Below are 18,939 nucleotides of genomic sequence, written 5' to 3' on the forward strand. Positions count from 1 at the left end.
ACATGTGATTTGTATCCCCAAGAAAGTATTCAAGTCCAGAATATGTAAAGAATTCCACAGATGAACAAGGCACATAACCCTGTAGAAAAAAATGGACAACGGACAAAAATCCACGCTCTCTGTTATTCAAGTCTTAGTAGGGTTTGACTTTATTTCCCAGCCTTTCTTGCAGCCCAGCATGGCAAGCTCTCACCAACAGAATGTGACCAGAAGGGACCCTGCGATTTCTTCATCACCTGAAAGGGAGGGTGCTCTGGACCAAACTATGTTCCATCTTTTGTATGGACTGGACCACGGAGCTGCCAGCAACCCTTCTGCAATAATGCAGAAGGGAACAGCAGTCTGAGGGCAGAGAAACTAGACGGAAGGAACCTGGGTCCACAAATAACCACAAGGAACAAAGACATCTCATCAGCCTGGACCGCGCCCTCTCAGAAATACTACACGAAGGAAAAATGAATATCCAAGCCACTGCTGTATCTGGGCATCTCTGTTACAGCAGTTTAACCCATGCTCTAATTAACACAGAAAATGGCACCAGGTGTGGAGAAGTGCCACAACAAAAACTGAACATGGGTGGGCTGACAAGCAGGCAAGAAAACAGGAATAGCAGTGTTTGGAAATCAGCTGACACCTTTGATGCTGTATCAAAACATGGGCAGTGCTGTGACCTGCAGTAACTTGAAAGGCAGACCAGCTGCCTCCAGAGCTTTAGGGAAAGCATCTGGAGAGACACAGAAGTTATTCTGTGGTGCCTGCCCTCTAGCGCTTTTGCAACCAAAGACAGAAAGGAACATGGGACTGCTTGAGAGAGTCTCTGCCCACAGGGTCAGACACAGCTGAGCACACACATACCCAAAACACTATGCATGCCAGGTCACTTCAGTCGTGTCCGACTCTGTGGACTATAGTCTGCCAGACTCCTCTTTCCGTGGGTTGCCATTACCTCTTCCAAGGGATCTTCCCAAACCAGGGATCAAACCTGAATCTCTTAAGTCTCCTGCGTTAGCAGGTGGGCTCTTTACTACTCGTACGACCTGGGAAGCCCCCAAATACCACAAAATGACAAAATACTATAAAGTGACCATGTATAAAAACACTTTATAAAGAAGCATTTCATTTCTACCCAGAGCACATGTGTATCATTTCCATTACTAGGTAATAAGAAAGGGTAAGAGTCAAGAGAAGAGATGAGAACTGTAAACGAGAAATAAGAAGACCTCAGAAGTTTACAGACAGTGGGTCAGGTGGACGAGGGTCATGGCACTACTTCCTCTCAGAGCATGTTTCTGCTAAAAGCCAGCTCCAGTTAGCTTCACCCCCAAATCAGGAGCCCTCCAATAGGGTATGGCCTGACTGCTCTCTCTTAATATCTCGCTAACTACCACTAGGGCCTCTAGTTAAAACTTTTCTTCTGGCAAATCGAGACACAATCTCAAGTATTTCCTTGTTTTTATCCCCCTGCAACAGAAAATACATAACACCATAAACAATTTGGGGGTTCTGTCTATTGCTTATTGCACCAAACACAGGAGGCAGCGCCCCACTACACACTCTACAAAGCGGCTGCTGCATCTGTGTTGCAAACCAGAGCCTAGCACAAAACCTAGATGCTCAGTAACTGTTTAATTAACTGATTAATTATATGTTGTGTACTATAAAGCAAGCAAATAACCCTTACTGTAAGGCAACACATAAATCAGACAAAGCACAAGACGACAGAAACCAAACCTGTAACGGGCTGCGTGTGCTCCGTCCCCGCCTGCTTTCTGTGGCCCCGTGGACAGCAGCCCGCTGGGCCCCTCTCTGCCCAGGCGATTCTCCCGGCAAGAATACTGCGGTGGGCTGCCACTGCCTTCCCCAGGGGGTCTTCCCGACCCAGGGATGGAACCTGTGTCTCTCATGTCTCCTGCACTGGCAGGGGGATTCTCTACCACTGTGCCACCTGGGAAGCCCCTTCATGGGCTGGTATTTGGTAATTACATTCATCAACACCAACACCCATTTTCTGCTACTTACCCAAACCATATGCATGCTTCTATGCTTTCGGCAACCACTAAGTAGAATACAAATTACTTTTCTCTCTCCTAACTTCATCACCACAGAACTGGCAATACTTTTCTTGCTTCCTTTATATAAAATTCTAAGACTACAGAAGAAAACATATCTAAGAAACTGCGTGATCATGTCCTTTCCTTCTTTTGAACAGTGGTGCTCAAAAAAAGTATGCATTCTGAATTACATTTTCCAGTTGTGTGTTTGTAGCTTACTGAATCCAATGTATCCACTACATCCAAAATGTGCTATAAAGCTAAACAATTAGCACAACATCAGAAATACCAAGTATTTTACTTATCATATATTCACTAAACTACTTAAAAATGTTGACACTGATTAATAATATACTGCTTTCACAGGGCATATAAAGACTTTAAAATGTAAGCTAACTATAAATATATACACAAAACTGTCAAACAGTGGTTCCCTAGAAGCTAACACTTGTTACAGCTAACTTAATTCTCTTTATAACTTATCCACAGTTTCATAAATACAAACATATATTACTATTATACTTTTAATGTGATTTTTTGATGCAAGCACAAAAGAATTAAGAAAAAGATTCTAATACTTATCAAGACCTCAAAACAGTTAATTAATTTAATTAATACTATTAATTAAAATACTAATTGTTAAAACCCAACTGCTCTCTCGATGTATTATTTAGTTTAAAATACTTCCTCTAGTTTTTTCTATATACCTTTAAAAATTTTTTAATGGATACTCATTTTTTGCAACTAATAGAAGAAATTAAATAAAACCCAACAAATTATACATCATCACCATATAATAAGTTATTTATAGCAATCTTTATCTTCTCCTGAGTCTTATTTTTATTTCGGCCTAAAAACCCAATGCAAAAATAATATGAAAGTTTTTAAAGAAACATCTTCATGGCTAACATTTAGTACACGCTTCCTCTCTCCTAGGCAACTGTTGTAAGTGGTTAAAGGCGTGAACTTACTTAAACTCGCCTGATGAAGACAGCTGCTGGGCCTCAGGCTTTACACAAGCTAGGAAGTCAGTCTGCTACTGGGTCGCAGATGCAGTAGGAGACACAAGACTCCTGCACCGAAGACAAAGGACTGTGCCCCTCACTGCAGCGAGCGGCACAAGCCTGAGGATGGCACTGGCCCCCAGGAGTCATGGGTCCAAACGACCGTCTGCACGTGCAGTGAACTGTACTACAGGACCAGAGAGGGTGGGGAATCACTGCTTTTAGAGCGAGCATTAAACAAGCCTGTGCCTTGTCCCGGAGGGAGATGTGACCTCGTTCCTCAAGGCTGCTCACTGCAAACCCTGGGAAAATGGCCCAGACCAGAATCAGTCCAGGCCTTCCGTTCTTGGCACACCCAGTAAGGTCTGTTGGGTGCAAGGGACCCACGGAGGGGTATCCCCCAACCACAGCTACTATCACATCCCCATTCTACATGTGACGAAGCAAGGGTAAGAGGTGAAGGGGCTCTGCTCAAGGACACAATCAGCAGGGGAGTCTGGATTCAAACACAGGCAGTGTGGCTCCAGAACCTGAACAACTAATCACTACTTCACAGAATGTGAGTTGAAGTGAAGAAACTGAAGAAATCAAAATAACCGCAGAACTGAAAACAAGAGGATCACAGGAGGGGCCTCCCTGGTGGCTCAGGGGTAAAGAATCCACCTGGCAATGCAGGGGTCATGGGTTCAATCCCTGGGCCAGGAGATCCCACATGATGCGGAGCACCTAAACCGGTCACGACGACGGCACCTGGGCTCTAGGGCCCACGTGCCCCAGCTACTGAAGCCCTCACGCCCTGGAGTCTGTACTCTGCAGCAGAAGCCCACACGCTGCAGCGAGAGCAGCCCCGGCGCGCCACAGCCAGGGAAAAGCCCAGGCAGCACGAGGCCCAGCACAATCATAAATGAGGAAACAATTTTTTAAATATTCTTTTTTAAAAAAAGAAGACTGCATGAAGCAACCACCACTCTGGAGACAATGTTGGTAACGGTGGTAAAGTGCTGGATGGACTGGAGAAAAGACCCAGAAGAATCTGAAACAGTGGAAATGCTGCAAGACTACTCAAGGAAGCACAACACACACAACAAATACGTGTAACTGCTGCTACCTGACAAAGAAAATACACCGAATGAAAAGAATATTCAAAGCTGGCTAAAAGCCTACATCCAAAACACTAAGATCACGGCATCCAGTTCCATCACTTCATGGCAAGCAGATGGGCAAAAAATGGAAACAGTGAGAGACTATTTTCTTGGGCTCCAAAACCACTGCAGACGGTAACTGTACCCATGTAATTAAAAGACTCCTGCTCCTTGGAGGAAAAGCTGTGACAAACCTAGACAGTGTATTAAAAAACAGGGACATCACTTTGCCAACAAACGTCTATATAGGCAAAGCTATGGCTTTTCCAGTAGTCATGTACGGATGTGAGAGCTGGACCATAAAGAAGGCTGAGCGCCGAAGAATTGATGCTTTTGAACTGTGGCGTTGAAGAAGACGACTCTTGAGAATCTCTTAGACAGCAAGGAGATCACACCAGTCAATCCTAAAGAATCAATCCTGAATATTCACTGGAAGGACTTGATGCTGAAGCTCTAATACTTTGGCTACCTGATGCAAAAACTGAAAAGACCCTGATGCTGGGTAAGACTGAAGGTAGGAGGAGAAGGTGGTAACGGAGGATGAGATGGTTGGACGGCATCACCAATTTGATGGACATGAGTTTGCATGTGCTCCGGGAGATAATGAAGGCCAGGGAAGCCTGGCGTGCTGCTTCATTAGATCACAATTTAGCAAATGAACAACTTTTAATAACAATATCCTGGCTGAGAGAATCTAATAAACAGGTATCAAGTTTCATACACTATCTAAGGAAACAGAAGAGGCTAGCTATATATTCTATTCAAGTGCCCCCCAAATTTACATAAACTAGCACATGTTAGAATGCAGAGAAAACCCCAGAAAAATGTCTACTTCACTAACAGCAGACTAGGTAATTTGAAACAAACCTCCAGTTGAACACAAATAAGAAAACTCAGTGAAGTACTTTTTAAAGTGAAAAGAGTCTTAAAAGCATCACAAACTTAACAAGATAGTAAGGAATTATGAGACAAAACCGCAGGCAAGGGGCAGCGAGCAAGGTGAGCCTGGTGTTCAGGGCTGCCTTTCCCAAGGGGGTGTCAGCTGCCTGGGAAGAGGCGACTAAGAGCACTCGCTCTGACTTTCAAGACGCATGGATGGTTCTAGAAGCCTGCAACATCCTGGGAACTCAGGGTGGCAGGAACCCCAGAGGGCTGGGTGTTAACAGGAAGAGTGAAACAGAAATCAATTTCTGCAAGGACTGCTGCACAGCGCTGAGTCACGTGCTTGGAACAGAAAATGGAGTGTAAACGTGAACTGAGGTGGTCCTTAAAAACGAGTGCCCCTAGGTACCAGGAAAAAAAGAAATCAAAGAAAAACTACCTTTGAGGGGAAAAAATGATCATCAATCTGTTTCTACAAATACACTGTCAAGTATATTATCCTGTACACAAACACAGATAATCAGTTACCTGAGGAGACAGGATTACACAGGCAAGAATGAGCAGAAACAGCTGAAACAAACCCACAGACTTCAGATATTAAAATAATCAAACAATTTTAAACTAACTGTATGTATTATGTTAAAAGTAATAGAATTCAAGCATTAAAGTTTTCAGGAGGGAACTAAAAATTATTTTTTAAAAAAACGCAAACTTGAAAAAAAAATAATAAAGAACTTTTAAAATGTAACACATGGGGACTTCCCTGGTGGTCCAGTGGTTAAGACTCTGGGCTCCCAATGCAGGGTGCCTGGGTTCAATACCTGGTCAAAGAACTAGATCCCACATGCCCCAACTTAAGCCTGGAGCAGCCAAATTAAAAAGAAAACAAACACATGGACTTACTTGATACACTTAATAAGAGGTTAGATAGCTAAAAGGGGTAAGAAAACTGTAAGATCTGCCTAGAAGAAAGGACACAGGGACAAAAGTATAAAAAATCCACAACAGAGGGTAAATGACTCCGAACACAGTAAATCAGTCTAATGAGCCTTCAAGCAGAAGAAAGAATGAATGGTACGAGAGCAGTATTTGAATATATAACAGCTGGGAATTTTCAAAGCTGATGAACATGGCAAGAAACCTCAAATTCCAAAGCATAAAAAGTGTACCAAACCAACACAACAGTTAGCAATGAAAAGTAATAAAACAAGGATAAAATTCACAGGAACACCTGGAAATGTTTTAAATCCTCTTAAACATCATAGAAGTGAAAGAGGAGATGCACAGTCCAAGAGGGAGGGGACATATGTATACCTGTGCCCAATTCACGTTGATACACAGCAGAAACTAACAGTATTGTGAAGCAATTATCCTCCGATTAAAAATTTCAAAAAGTCAAAGGCGAGACCAAACTTACAATCGAACACCATTTATAAAATAAGAACTATAATATTCAAACCCAGGGAAAGCACTAGAAATCATGTTAAAAGAAATATTAACCTTCAATACCCTTTTCCCCTTTTGGTTTAGTAATTACTAAAAAAAAAAATATATATATATATAATAATAATCAAACATCTACATCATAAGTTGGAAACAACATCCATAAAAGTTTCTTACAGTTAGTATGTAACAAATGAGTTTAATACCAATCAAACATACAAAAATAGATTATATTTTCATATATCAGTAATGTACAATTTGAGGCCAGTTTGTGCTGGGGTTTTTTTTTTTTGGAGGGGCGGGAGGGTGGACCCCAGGTGGTGCAGTGGTAAAGAATCCACCTGCTAAGGCAGGAGACACAGGTTCTATCCCTGGGTCGGAAAGATCCATTTGGGGAGGAAATGACAACCCACTCCAGTATTCCTGCCTGGAAAATCCCATGGACAGAGAAGCCTGGCAGGATACAGTCCATGGGGTCGAAAAGAGTCGGGACACAACTTAGCAACCAAGAATGCCTTTTCTGTGTGTGTCATTTATAATAGCTCCTCTTCTTGGGGCTTTTAGTGAGTTTCACCTCTAGATCTGCTAAACTCATTCAAATATAAAGGTTAATTAAATATCATGTCTAGACTTTCAGGTAAAACACAATATCCATTAAAAATGTCTCCACAAAGAATTATTGTACAAACAGTTCTGGCTACACAGAAACTCCAGAGAAACAGGCTTACTGAAGTCTCATGATCAAGGCAGAATTTATGAAAAGGAAGTTGGAGTGGATACTCATAAAGAGTTGAGGTGATTCTTAGAAAAAGACTTGGATAATTGAGAGATTGGTCTATACTGAGAGAATGCCGAGATACAAGCACCACCCGTTTTGTGTTCTTTCATCATGAAAAATGAGGTCCCCTAGGCAAGACTGACATTTACTATGAACTAAAAGCATTGGATAAAACTGTTAATGATATAGTCTTAAAGATGTCATTTAACCATGTGTTAATCAAAATATGGAAGGAAGGATTCAAGCCAATGCTCACCAACTCTTCAGATTCTTGAGAACAGAACTGATGTTCCAAGGAAAATTTGGGAAAAGTTCCCTCCAGTGGACTTTGAAAACTCTGCAGCCTAGAAAAGCTAACAATCTAAGTCAAAATCCTAATAAAAAATATAAAGCTGGACAGAGAGAAATACAGTTCTTACCAGCAGCTAGGAGTGGGGGAAATAGGGAGCTGTTGGCCATTGTGTAGGAAGTTGCAGTTATACAGAATGAATACGTATGGAGATCTATGTACCAGCAATGATGACTATAGTTAATAGTACTGTAATATTGAATACTGAAAACTTGCTAAGAGAGTAGATATCAGATTTAAAATTTAAAAAAAAGGAGAAGCTATATTGATTTCAGACACAACAGATTTCACAGCAAGTAAACGTATCAGAATAAAAAGGAACATTACATAACTGTATGTATATATGATACATCAATTCTCCAGCAACACGTAACAATTTTTAACACATATGCACCTAACAACAGAGGGCAAAATACATGGGCAAAAATGGAGAGAACTGAAAGGACAGATGTATGAATCCACCCTCATACATAGGGACGTTAACAGCCATCTATCAAAAAGAGATGCAGCAAACAGAAAATCTGTAAGACAGCTGAGCTCTACACCACCATCAACCAACTGGATCTAATGGACCACTTCATCCAACAGCAGCAGCGTACACATTCTTCCACAGCTCAGAGGGAAGATCTACCAACAGACCAGATACATTTGTTTCTGTGCCTTGAAACAAATTTAAAATGATAGGAGTCCTAGAATGCCTGCTCTCAGCACCAACAGAAGGGAAATTGGCAGCATTGAATGTATACATAACAAACAAAGAAAGATCTAAAAACCAATAAACCAAGCTTCCACTTTATGAAAATGGAAAAAGAATAGCAAGTTAAATACAAAACAAGGCAGAAGAAAAGAAATAACACAAATTAGAGCAGAAACCAATGAAATTGATAATAGGAAATCAAGGGGGGGGGGCGGAAATCAGTGAAACCAAAAGCTGTTTCTTTGAAAAGCTCAATAAAATTGATAAGTCTAGCTAGCTTATCTAAGAAAAGAAGAGAGAAGATGGAATTACTAATATTAGAAATTAAAGAGGGGCCACCACTAGGTCCCATGGGCATTAAAAGGATACTAAAGGAATACTATGAACAAATCTATGCCCACAAATCTGCCAGTTCCTTGAAAGGCACAATTTGCCAACACTCTGGCAGCTCAGGTGGTAAAGAATCCACCTGTAATGCGGGAAGACCTCAGTTCAATCCCTGGGTTGCGAAGACCCTCTGGAGAAGGGAACGGCTACCCACTCCAGTATTCTGACCTGGAGAATTCCATGGATTGTATAGTCCATGGAGTCGCAAAGAGTCAGACACAACTGAGTGACTTTTAAAGCAAAGCAAAAGCATCACTAAAAGAAACAATCTGAATGGGCCTACATCCAATAAAGAAACTGAATCAATAATTAATAAACTTCTAAAACAGAAAGCACCAGGCACAAGTGGGTTCACTGGTGAATTCCACTAAACACTTAAGGAAGATATTATACCAATTCTCTACAATCTCTTCTGAAAGACAGCAGCAGATGGATTATTTCCCAACTCATTCTGTGAGGCCAGCACTACCGTAATACCAAAAATAGACATCAAAAAAGGGAAAAAAGAAAAACCCCAAACTGACAGATCAATAGCTCTCATGAACAGATGCAAAAAGCCCTCAACAAAATTTTAATCAATTAAATCTAAATATGTATATAAAGAATTATACACCACAACCAAGTAGGATTTATCCCAGGTACACAAGGCTGGTTCAACATCTGAAGATCAATAAATGTAATCCATTACATCAATAGGCTAAAAAAGAAAAGTCACATGATCGTATCAATAGATGTAGAAAAAGCATCTGACAAAAATCACAACAGCCATTCATGACTTTAAACAACAACGAAACAACTTTCAACAAACTATTAGTAAGAATACAGGGGAACTTTCTCAATTTGACAAAGAATTCCTAACAAAAAACCTATACCAACCCTATGTTTTGCGGTGAGAGACTAAAGCTTTCCCACTAAGACGAGGAACAACTCCTTCTGAACATCATCTTTAAGTTCCAGCTACTGCAACAAGACTTGAGAAAGAGACAAAAGAGATACTGATTTAGAAGGAGAAATAAAAAGTATCTTCTGTCCAAAGACATGATGACTGTCCATGTAGAAAATCTGGAAGAAACAACAAAATCTCCTTGTCTATATAGCAAGGTCTCTGGATACAAGGTTAATATACAAAAGTAAATCACTTTCCTATACACCAATAATGAACAAGTGAAATTGGAAATAAATTTTAAAATTCACATTAGCACTCCCCTCAAAAACTACTTCGGTATAAAGCCAACAAAATACGCACAAGATCTATTTAATACATGTCTAAAACTACAGAACTCTAATGAAGAAAAATCACAGCAGTAAGCAGTTATTCCATGGCAGTGAACTATAAAACTCAGCACTACCAAGATGTCAGTTCTCCCCAATTTGATCTATAAACTCAATGCAATCCTAATCAAAATCCATCATGTTATTTTGTGGATATCAACGAATTGATCCTAATATGAGTACCCTCCCTGGCAGTGTAATGGTTAAGACCACCACAGAAGGAAACCCAGATGAGCTTGGGTTCAGCAATGACATTTTAGATACAACATCAAAAGCATGATGATGAGAGAAACAAATGACAGGTCAGACTTGATTAAAATTTAAAATTTCTGCTCTACAGAAAACACTGCCAACTAGTAGATATATAAAGAAAAGCCACAGCCTAGACAAAATATTAGCAAAAGACGCAGCCTATGAAGCACTGTTGCCCAAAATATATGAAGAACTCTTAATTCTCACCATTCAATCCAGCAATCCTCCTCCTTGGTATTTACCCAAAGGAGTCAAAAACTTATGTCTACACAAAAACTCTGTACACAAATGTTTATAGCAGTTTTATTCAAAACTGTGAAAATTTGGAATCACCCAAGATGTACTTCAGAAGGTGAACAGATAAACTGTTGTACATACATACTACAGAAAATTATTCAGCAATAAAAAGAAATGCGTTTTTAAGCCATGAAAAGAACTTAAATGTATACCACTATGTGAAACGAGCTAACCTGAAAAGGCTACATATTGTATGATTCCAGTTCTATGACATCTTGGAAAAGACAAAGCTACGGAGACAGTAAGAAGAACAATGGTTGCCAGGGTGGAAAGGGGAGGAAAGGATGAACAGGCAAAGGATGGAGGACTTTCACGACAGCGACGGTATCTGTTTGATACCTTACTGACAGACACATGTCAGCATATTATACCTTTTCCCAAATCCACAGAGCACAAATCCAAGAGTGAACGCTAATGTGAGCCAGGGGCTGAAGGTGAAAGGGGGCAGCATCGCAGCGTGGTCAGTCAGCATGGATGTGCCAGGGCTGGAGGGCGAGTTGAGAAATGGGCAGCTGGGGCGGGGGGTGGGGGTGGGGGGCAGGAAGCAAACAGGAAGTAACGTGCCTTCCACTCCAACCCCATAACTGCCGTAGTTACAGAACTATAGCTACAGTGAACCTGTAACTTCTGTAAGGTAAAGGCTATTTAAAATTATGCTAGAGACAAACTGACAGTATCAATGGGAACTGCAATTTACCAGCACATACAGGCAGCCTCCCACCTCTGTAATGACTGACGGACGCCATAACTAACTCTCAGCAGAAATAGGTGAGCATCTTGGGAGCCCAGACTTTTCATCTCTTGTACTATTCTCCAGCAAAAAGAACTATGAGTCCTGGTGGAATAGTCGAATTCATATCCAGAAGCCCAGAGAATATCGAAGATGGGCCTGAAAAATACTCTTCCCAGCAAACAATAGCTTTGAAACATTGAGATGATATTAAAAAGGACTCAAATTCCAGACAAAAATGGGTTCCCACTAACCACACTAAGACAACGTAAGCAGTTAAAAAAAAAGCAAACTTTAATTATAATTAGCTAAATTATAATTAACCAATTATAATTAACTAAAACAAGTTTGCAAAGCCCTGATTATATAATGATTCTTTAAAAAAAAAAAAAGTGGAATTTCTCTCAAGTAACTAGCACTTCATTCAGTGGATTTTATTTATAAAGAAAAATGTACACAGAACTGACAACATCACCAGCTACAAAGAGGGAATGTTCTCACCATAAAAACTGTGAGTATTCTTGCTACCTTCCCAATGACTCATTCCCACCACTTACCCCTCACACACACACACACATCCTAAAGAATAAACACTGTTAATAAACAATGTTAAATTACTACAAATCATTTTTTTTTAATGTATCAAGGCACACAGTTTCCAGGGTGAGAGGCCTTCTGATAAATCTCGGGCCTGGAAAGAGAAATGTGCAGAGATGCTGAAGCCCTGCAGTCAACTGGAATGGGCTTTTAAACTGACCAGAGATTTACGGAACTCTTTCTTCTCTTTGCTTGCAGGTTGGTGATTTTAACAATTGTTCTTTATCCTTTTCTTTACTATTCTTCTTGCTCTGTGTGTGCACTAAAGGAGCCAGACAAAGGTCTCCCCAAGCACAAAGACAGAGCAAAGACTGAGACGTTTGGCTTTATTTAACTTTCATACAGAAGGACAGAATGAGATATATATATATATACACACATACATATACATCATCCTGCTCCTGTTAAATCCTTTCAGTAAATTTTATTTGCACTGAAATCTCACAGAAGACAGCAAGAGAAGATCGTCTATTTGAGGGCTCCTCAGGCAAGAAAAAATTAAATGCCAAAATTTTACTTATGTGGTGATGCTCGAAGAACAGCAGTAGCTTAGGAAACACTTAAGTAAAGTACAAGAATGCACTACTGCTTAGTGACGCCTATTGCGTGTGTGAAGTGTCCGAGGGCTGGGGACATGCCCACGGAGGAGACGAACCCCTGACCTCAGGAGGCTCACATTCTAGGATACAAGGCACACAATAGGCAAGTATGTAACACAATGCCGTATCTGTAAACACGAGGAGGAAAGGCAAAGCGGGAGAAGAGGACAAGCTCACCAAGGGCTGCTTTTTGACAGGCTGGGCAGGAAAGGCCTCTCTGACAAGGGAGCACGGAGCAGAGAGTTGGCTGAAGTCAGATAATAAGTCCCATGAGGGTCTGGGGGAAAGGGGCTCTCAGCTAAGAAGACAAAAAAGTGCCTGAGAAAGGGCTGGAGCCCGGAGAGCAAGGGGAAGACAGGAGATGCGGCTGGACAGGTAGTGAGGTCAGAAGAGCGTGAAGATCGCAAACGGACTTAGGGTCTTAAGTGTCACTGGAGGCCTTGGAGAGCTGACAGAAGGAAAGTAAAAGACTCCTGGGTTTGTCTTCTTTTTTAAATTAATTAATTTATTTGAATCCACAGTCACATTTATTTATGTGGTTGGCTGATCTTAGTCGTGGTATGTGGGATCTAGGTACCTGACTAGGGACTGAACTCGGGGCCCTGCATTGGAAGCTCGGAGTCTTAGCCACTGGACCACCAGGGAAGTCCTCACTGGGGGTATTAGACGCTCACTCTGCCACGACATGGAGAACAAGACCAGAATGGGTGGCAGTGAGACCAGCTGGCAGCTTGGCAGCAATTCACACGAACAGTGGCGATCTGAGCTCTGGAGTGGCCACGGCGAGGAGATGAGAGCTGTCTGAAATCTGGACGGGGGACTAAGGCAAGGCCCGAAGCATTTTCCAACAGCCTCCGTGTTTTTAGCCTGAACGGTACATGATGTCATTTGCTGAGGCAGGAACCCTGGAGGAGGAGAAGGTTTGGGAACAACCAGTGGTTCCACAGAAGACATGTTAAGCTAGGGATCCACTGGAGACATCTAAGAGGAGATGTTAAGAAGTAAGGTGAAGACACTGGCTGCGTTCAAAGTAAGGAAAGAGCTGGCAATGGAACGTTTAGAGACACCAGCATGCAGACAGCAGTTACAGCAACTAAGCTGCATGAGACCACCTAACCTGTGAAAAGTTGAGCAAAAAAGAAAGGAAGAGACCAGTGAGGTAGGAAAGAACAAGAGAATGCTGCATCCTGAAAGTCAAATGAAAAAAAGAGAGACTTTCACTCCTGAAAACGTTAGCGGCACGAAATGAGACTGAATATTCAAGGTAAGCAAAGACTCAATGGTGGTTCTGGCAACATGAGATCAAAACAGTTTTACTAGAGCGAGCGGAAGAAAGTTTGCCTGTAGCAGGTTCATGAGAAAATGGTCAAAAATAAGCAGCTACCATACAATCCTGAATATTCACTGGAAGGACTGATGCTGAAGCTGAAACTCCAATACTCTGGCCACCTGATGGGAAGATCTGATTCATTGGAAAAGACCCTGATACTGAGAAAGATTGAAGGCAGGAGGAGAAGGGGACGACGGAGGATGAGATGGTTGGATGGCAGCACCAAATCCATGGACATGAGTTTAAGTAAACTCTGGGAGTTGGTGATGGACAGGGAGGCCTGGTGTGCTGCAGCCCACGGGGTCACAAACAGTCAGACACGACTAAGCGACTGAACTGAACCGTAAGTACAGACAATTCTTTCACGAGCTTCTGCTGTGAAGACGAGCACAGAAGGGACACAGTGACTGAAAGCGACATCCCATCGAGAGAAGGCGCTTCTGTTTAAGAAGGGCGACACTGTACACTGCTACGTTTAAAACGGGTAACCAACAAGGGCCTGCTTACTGTGCAGCACACACAACCGCTCAATGCTATCTAACAACCTAGATAGGAACAGAATTTGAAAAAGGACAGATACATCTATGGGTGTAACTGAACCACTCTCCTGTACACCTGAAACTAACCTAACATTTTTAATCACCTTACTCTAATGTAAAATAAAAAGTTAAAAAAAAAAAAGTGACAGTGTAGCAAATGCTTAACACTAATGGAAATAATTCTCTGAGCGAGGGGGCTCAAGACGCTGGAACCAAGGAAAACTGAAGGGGGAAGGGGGACAGAACCAGGGACACTGGCAGAGGAGCTGGCTGTAGAAACCCCAGGGACTCTATCCCATTTCAACAGGAGGGCTGGTAAAACAGAGGGGTAGAGATGAGAGCAGGAAAGAAGATCTGATGGTGGATAACTGTGGAGTTTCTTTCCTGATTGCTTTTTTTTTAATTGAAATAAGTAAGATAATCAACTGAAAAACGGAAAAGGAGGTGTCAAAAGCCTGAGAGAAGAGAAGGTAGTGAAGGGATGATCGCTGATAACGGGTGAGAGAACTCTAGGTGTAAGTGGTATGAGTGGGAAGTCAACCATGACCACTGGAGGCTGAGGTTTTCTCCAGTCACTGGCTGCCGCAATGCAGAGTGTGAGTTTCGTTTTGAAACCAGGACAGTGGGAGGATGGCAAGGAAGTTTAAGGTGCATGAGAGAGAGACTACCATAATGGATGACAGCATCTGAATGAGAAAAAGAGGCTGACAAACCCCATCGGTAAGATCATTAAGTTGGACAAGTCACTATGGCTGAAGGGTTACAGTGATGTGGATATTGCTTTGGTGAAAGAAGTTAGACTTGAAACTGAGATTTTCGAAGTGAAACAGCAATTGTCCTAGTAAGTGATACAATATTAAAGGCTACAGTACGGCCATAAGAAAGAGAGGCTGGGACTTCCCAGGTGGCCCAGAGGTTGAGGTGGCAGGTTGAGAATCTGCCTTACAAAGACAGGGGACCCAGGCTCAATCCCTGGTCAGGGTACTAAGATCCGACATGCCGCTGGGCACCTAAGCCTACATGCCCCAACTGCTCAGCCTGCACCCTCTGGAGCCCAGGCTCCACAGGGCAACGAGAAGCCTCCAAGGGCTGCCACGAAGACCCAGCGCAGCCCAATAAATAAAGGAATGAGTGGCTCGCATGGGCTGCAGAGAGGACTGTTGAGGAAAGGAAGGCGCCACTAGATCTGGGTATTGAATAGATTATGAGAAGGGACAATGGGACAAGGAGAGGAAAACAGACGGAGGCGCTGAGTCTTCCAAGGATGACACAGACAGGGAGACGGCGCCACTGCGAGCCGGGACTGCGGGCAGTCAGCGCACTGGCTTAGAGGGACGTCTACTTAATCATAAATGTTGCTCAAAAGTACAAATCACTTTTGACACGATATTAACAGAACAAAGTACAGAAAAAAATTAAAATTAAGGGGAAAAACTATGAAAAACAACTTGTGGGGAACTGAAATAAATCCAAGTATAAAATATTAACGTGGTAATGAATGTGCACCAAAGGGGTAAAATGTAAGGAGAAGCATTCTGAACTTCCAGCTTCTCCCTGATCTGTCTACTTAACTAGACCCTAAGGGAAAAGCAATGAGAACTGCTGGACTTCTGAAGCCTTTTCAAGAATTACAGGCATATAACAGAAACACATGGGATAACCAAAAGTATTTCATGGAAAACAATATTTTAAAAGATGTAGCAATTTCTAATTTTCTCTGTATTTTCTTTAATTTTCTCCTTCAAGCAGCAAGGAGATGCCATTCAACTTCAGAGAAGAAGCCTGTCAACTATGTCTACACTCTATCCAACAACTGTGAAAACACCAAGAGGCCACCTCGCCTAGACAGGCCTCTGAACATGGTATGAAACCCGCTTCCTTTGACAGCTTATTAAATCACTAACTCGGGGTGAATTTTGGAAACTACCTTGGCAACTTACTCTAGCTTCCTCTAGCACATGCAAAAACACATTAGCTTCCTCAAGGCACCAGAAAGTCCAAGAGACAAGAAAGTATTTGGTCTGGTTTAACCCAGCAGTTCACAGTATTATTAGCTAATGAAATGGACTTTTTTCCTCACCTACATACTAACACAATAAACAAACACCAGATGGTTCATAAGCCAGAAATTTACCAGGAGTTAGTTAGCACGCAAATGGCCTAGAATTACGTTTATTCCAGTTTTAATTCTGCTTTAATAAAATATTTCTATACAGAGTTTAAATGATTTCTACTAAATCAGAGCTTTGGGGGGAAAAAGAAAGAAAACCGCATTTTCACTTTGTCATTACTTGTCAAACTACTTCAGAACGTGGACACTTTAGAACTCAGTGAACAGACAAACGCTACTTGTGCAAAGTACTGTGTAAATTTCTAAATTTTCTAATTAAGCTTTGACACCTGTTTCCACAATGTTTTCTGTTTCTGCTGTCTCCAGTCCATCCATGCTGTCCTCATCTTCCGCTGCAGCTTTTCCTCTACTCCGAGGCCTGCAGACAAAGAATAAACACATATAATTAAACAGTACATTTGAAGACTTAGAATTCTACTCAAAATAAAGCACAACTGAAAGGTACATAGAATAAAATGATTTAGGCAATCCTCCCTTCATTTTACCATGTCAGACAGTACATGCCACACTGCACAGTTGCTTTCCCCACAGATTCAGCTGCTCCTTACACCCAAACATGGGGGCAGGCCCACATTACTATGTCTGTGTCATCATAACTCACTTCTTCACACATTCCTCAGATGAGGCTTTCCCCTCTTTTATCAGACCTCGAGATGACTCCCTGTCCACAGCAGTGGCTTTTAACTGCCCAGGTGGCTCTTTTCAAAGTGCACACACTGGGTTATACCTCTGGATCTAATGAAATTGGGGAGTGACATCTGTGATCTCTATTTCTAAAATTTTACTCCTTAAGGAGAAAGTGAGGCATACCCCTGCAAACCATGCCCCCCGCCAAAAAACCTAAAACATGATTTAATCACACGAGAAGTGTGATGGATTTTTTAACTTATAAACACTTCAGTAAAAGTCAAATAAATGTTAAGAATCATGGTAAAGTAAGATTTTTTTTTTAACCAATACAGTTTTTAAAAACTAAGGCCTTTAACATCTTTGATGTCTCATAAATAAATGAGTCAAAAAAAATTAAACACACAAAAAAGACACTACATGTAAAAAAAACTTAGAAACTGATAAATCAGTATTCAGATAATTTCAGAGCTTTAAATTATTTCATTACTTTAAAAGAAAGGGCACAAATGAACTATTTATTTGAAAAATATCGAAAGAGTCGAAAACAATTAAGAAATAGAGAAAATAATATGAAAAAAATAACTCAAAAGGCTGTTTTAAACAACAGGAAACCCATTTAAATTTTACTTTTTAAAGGAAATACATCCATCAAAACTAATAAAGGAAATGTATAAATCCTTTAAGTTAAAGTAATCAAAGTTCAAATATTTGATAAATAAACTACTATGAACTGTCTAAAGTCATCCTGACCCTCCCTAAAATTAAAAAAAGATACCTGAACCAAAACCCTAACATATCCAAAAATTGTGGATGAAAAAAATCTAAATAAAATACCAATAATCAGAATGCAAGTGTAATTTAATATTAGAAATCTGCCAATATAACATGCCAAGTCAAGCAGTCAAAACACCATCATTCATAAGAAGAAGGAAAAGAGGCAGAATAAGATGACAAAAATTTTGGGAAGGGGAGATTGAGGCTAAGGCTGATTTTACTGTTCATGGGAAAAGGGAAAGAATAATTATCTTTAGAATTTATTAAGGCAACTTGTTATGTTTAACTTAAAACAATTAAAGGATTAAAAAGGGAGCAGGGGAACGAAGGTTTGATCAGTCCAACAGCAGGCAGACCAGGAGGAAAAAAACACCTGGTAAATAGAAAATAGGACAGAAATAAATATGAGTTTACACAGCAAATATAAATGGCTTAAAACTTAATGCTGCCGTTATTTAACGATGAAAATAATTCAGCAGTGTAACTTAATAGAACTTCAAATTACATAAAACAAAGAACAACAGAAAGAAATTGCTAGTTTCACAATCATTATGGGCGATTTTAACATCTCACTCTCAGAAACATTAAAAGCATTTTAAGCAAGTATTTAGACAATACATTTAACAAGCAACGTTAGACAACTCAATCAACCCTCCTTATGTCTGGCTCTGTTAAAACACTGGATAAACAAACAAAATCCCTGCCTTATCCAAACTACTCTCTAGTAGGAAGATATATTTTTTATTATTGAAAACAAATAAAACACAGGAAAATACTAGGGGAAAAAAGGGAAAGAATGAAGGACTAGCTGTCTGTTTAAATACATTTAAAAATCAGTCACTCAGTTGTGTCCGACTCTTTTACATTCACAAAATAAACTTCACGAAATAAAATTCATCTGAGTAAGGAGACACTTGAGTACAGATGTCAAGTAGAACAGGAACCGAAGCAGGCAGATGTCTGGTGAAATAGCGCTCAGTAGAAGAAACAGCAAATGCTAAGTTCTTAAGAGAAGAGCTGCAGGACAGCAAGGACACACTGCCGGAGCTCAGCAA

The 18,939-nt window shown here is 40.9% G+C and overlaps 1 protein-coding gene across 15 annotated transcripts in view; it reads right to left on the reverse strand.

Annotated features, from left to right (window-relative positions):
* The window catches only part of KMT2C (lysine methyltransferase 2C), a 256,929-nt gene that overhangs the window by 165,594 nt on the left and 72,396 nt on the right, over nucleotides 1-18,939 (reverse strand). For all 15 annotated transcript variants that reach the window (XR_011256794.1, XM_069588764.1, XM_069588770.1 and 12 more), the window contains one exon: nucleotides 16,750-16,838. Coding sequence is in view for 12 of the 15 variants with exons in the window: in XM_069588764.1 (XP_069444865.1) it covers nucleotides 16,750-16,838 (89 nt within the window). In the remaining 3 variants the exon portion in view is untranslated. The remainder of the gene's footprint in view (nucleotides 1-16,749; nucleotides 16,839-18,939) is intronic.

The sequence above is a fragment of the Ovis canadensis genome, chromosome 4 (genome assembly GCF_042477335.2).
Source record: "Ovis canadensis isolate MfBH-ARS-UI-01 breed Bighorn chromosome 4, ARS-UI_OviCan_v2, whole genome shotgun sequence".
NCBI lineage: Eukaryota > Metazoa > Chordata > Mammalia > Artiodactyla > Bovidae > Ovis > Ovis canadensis.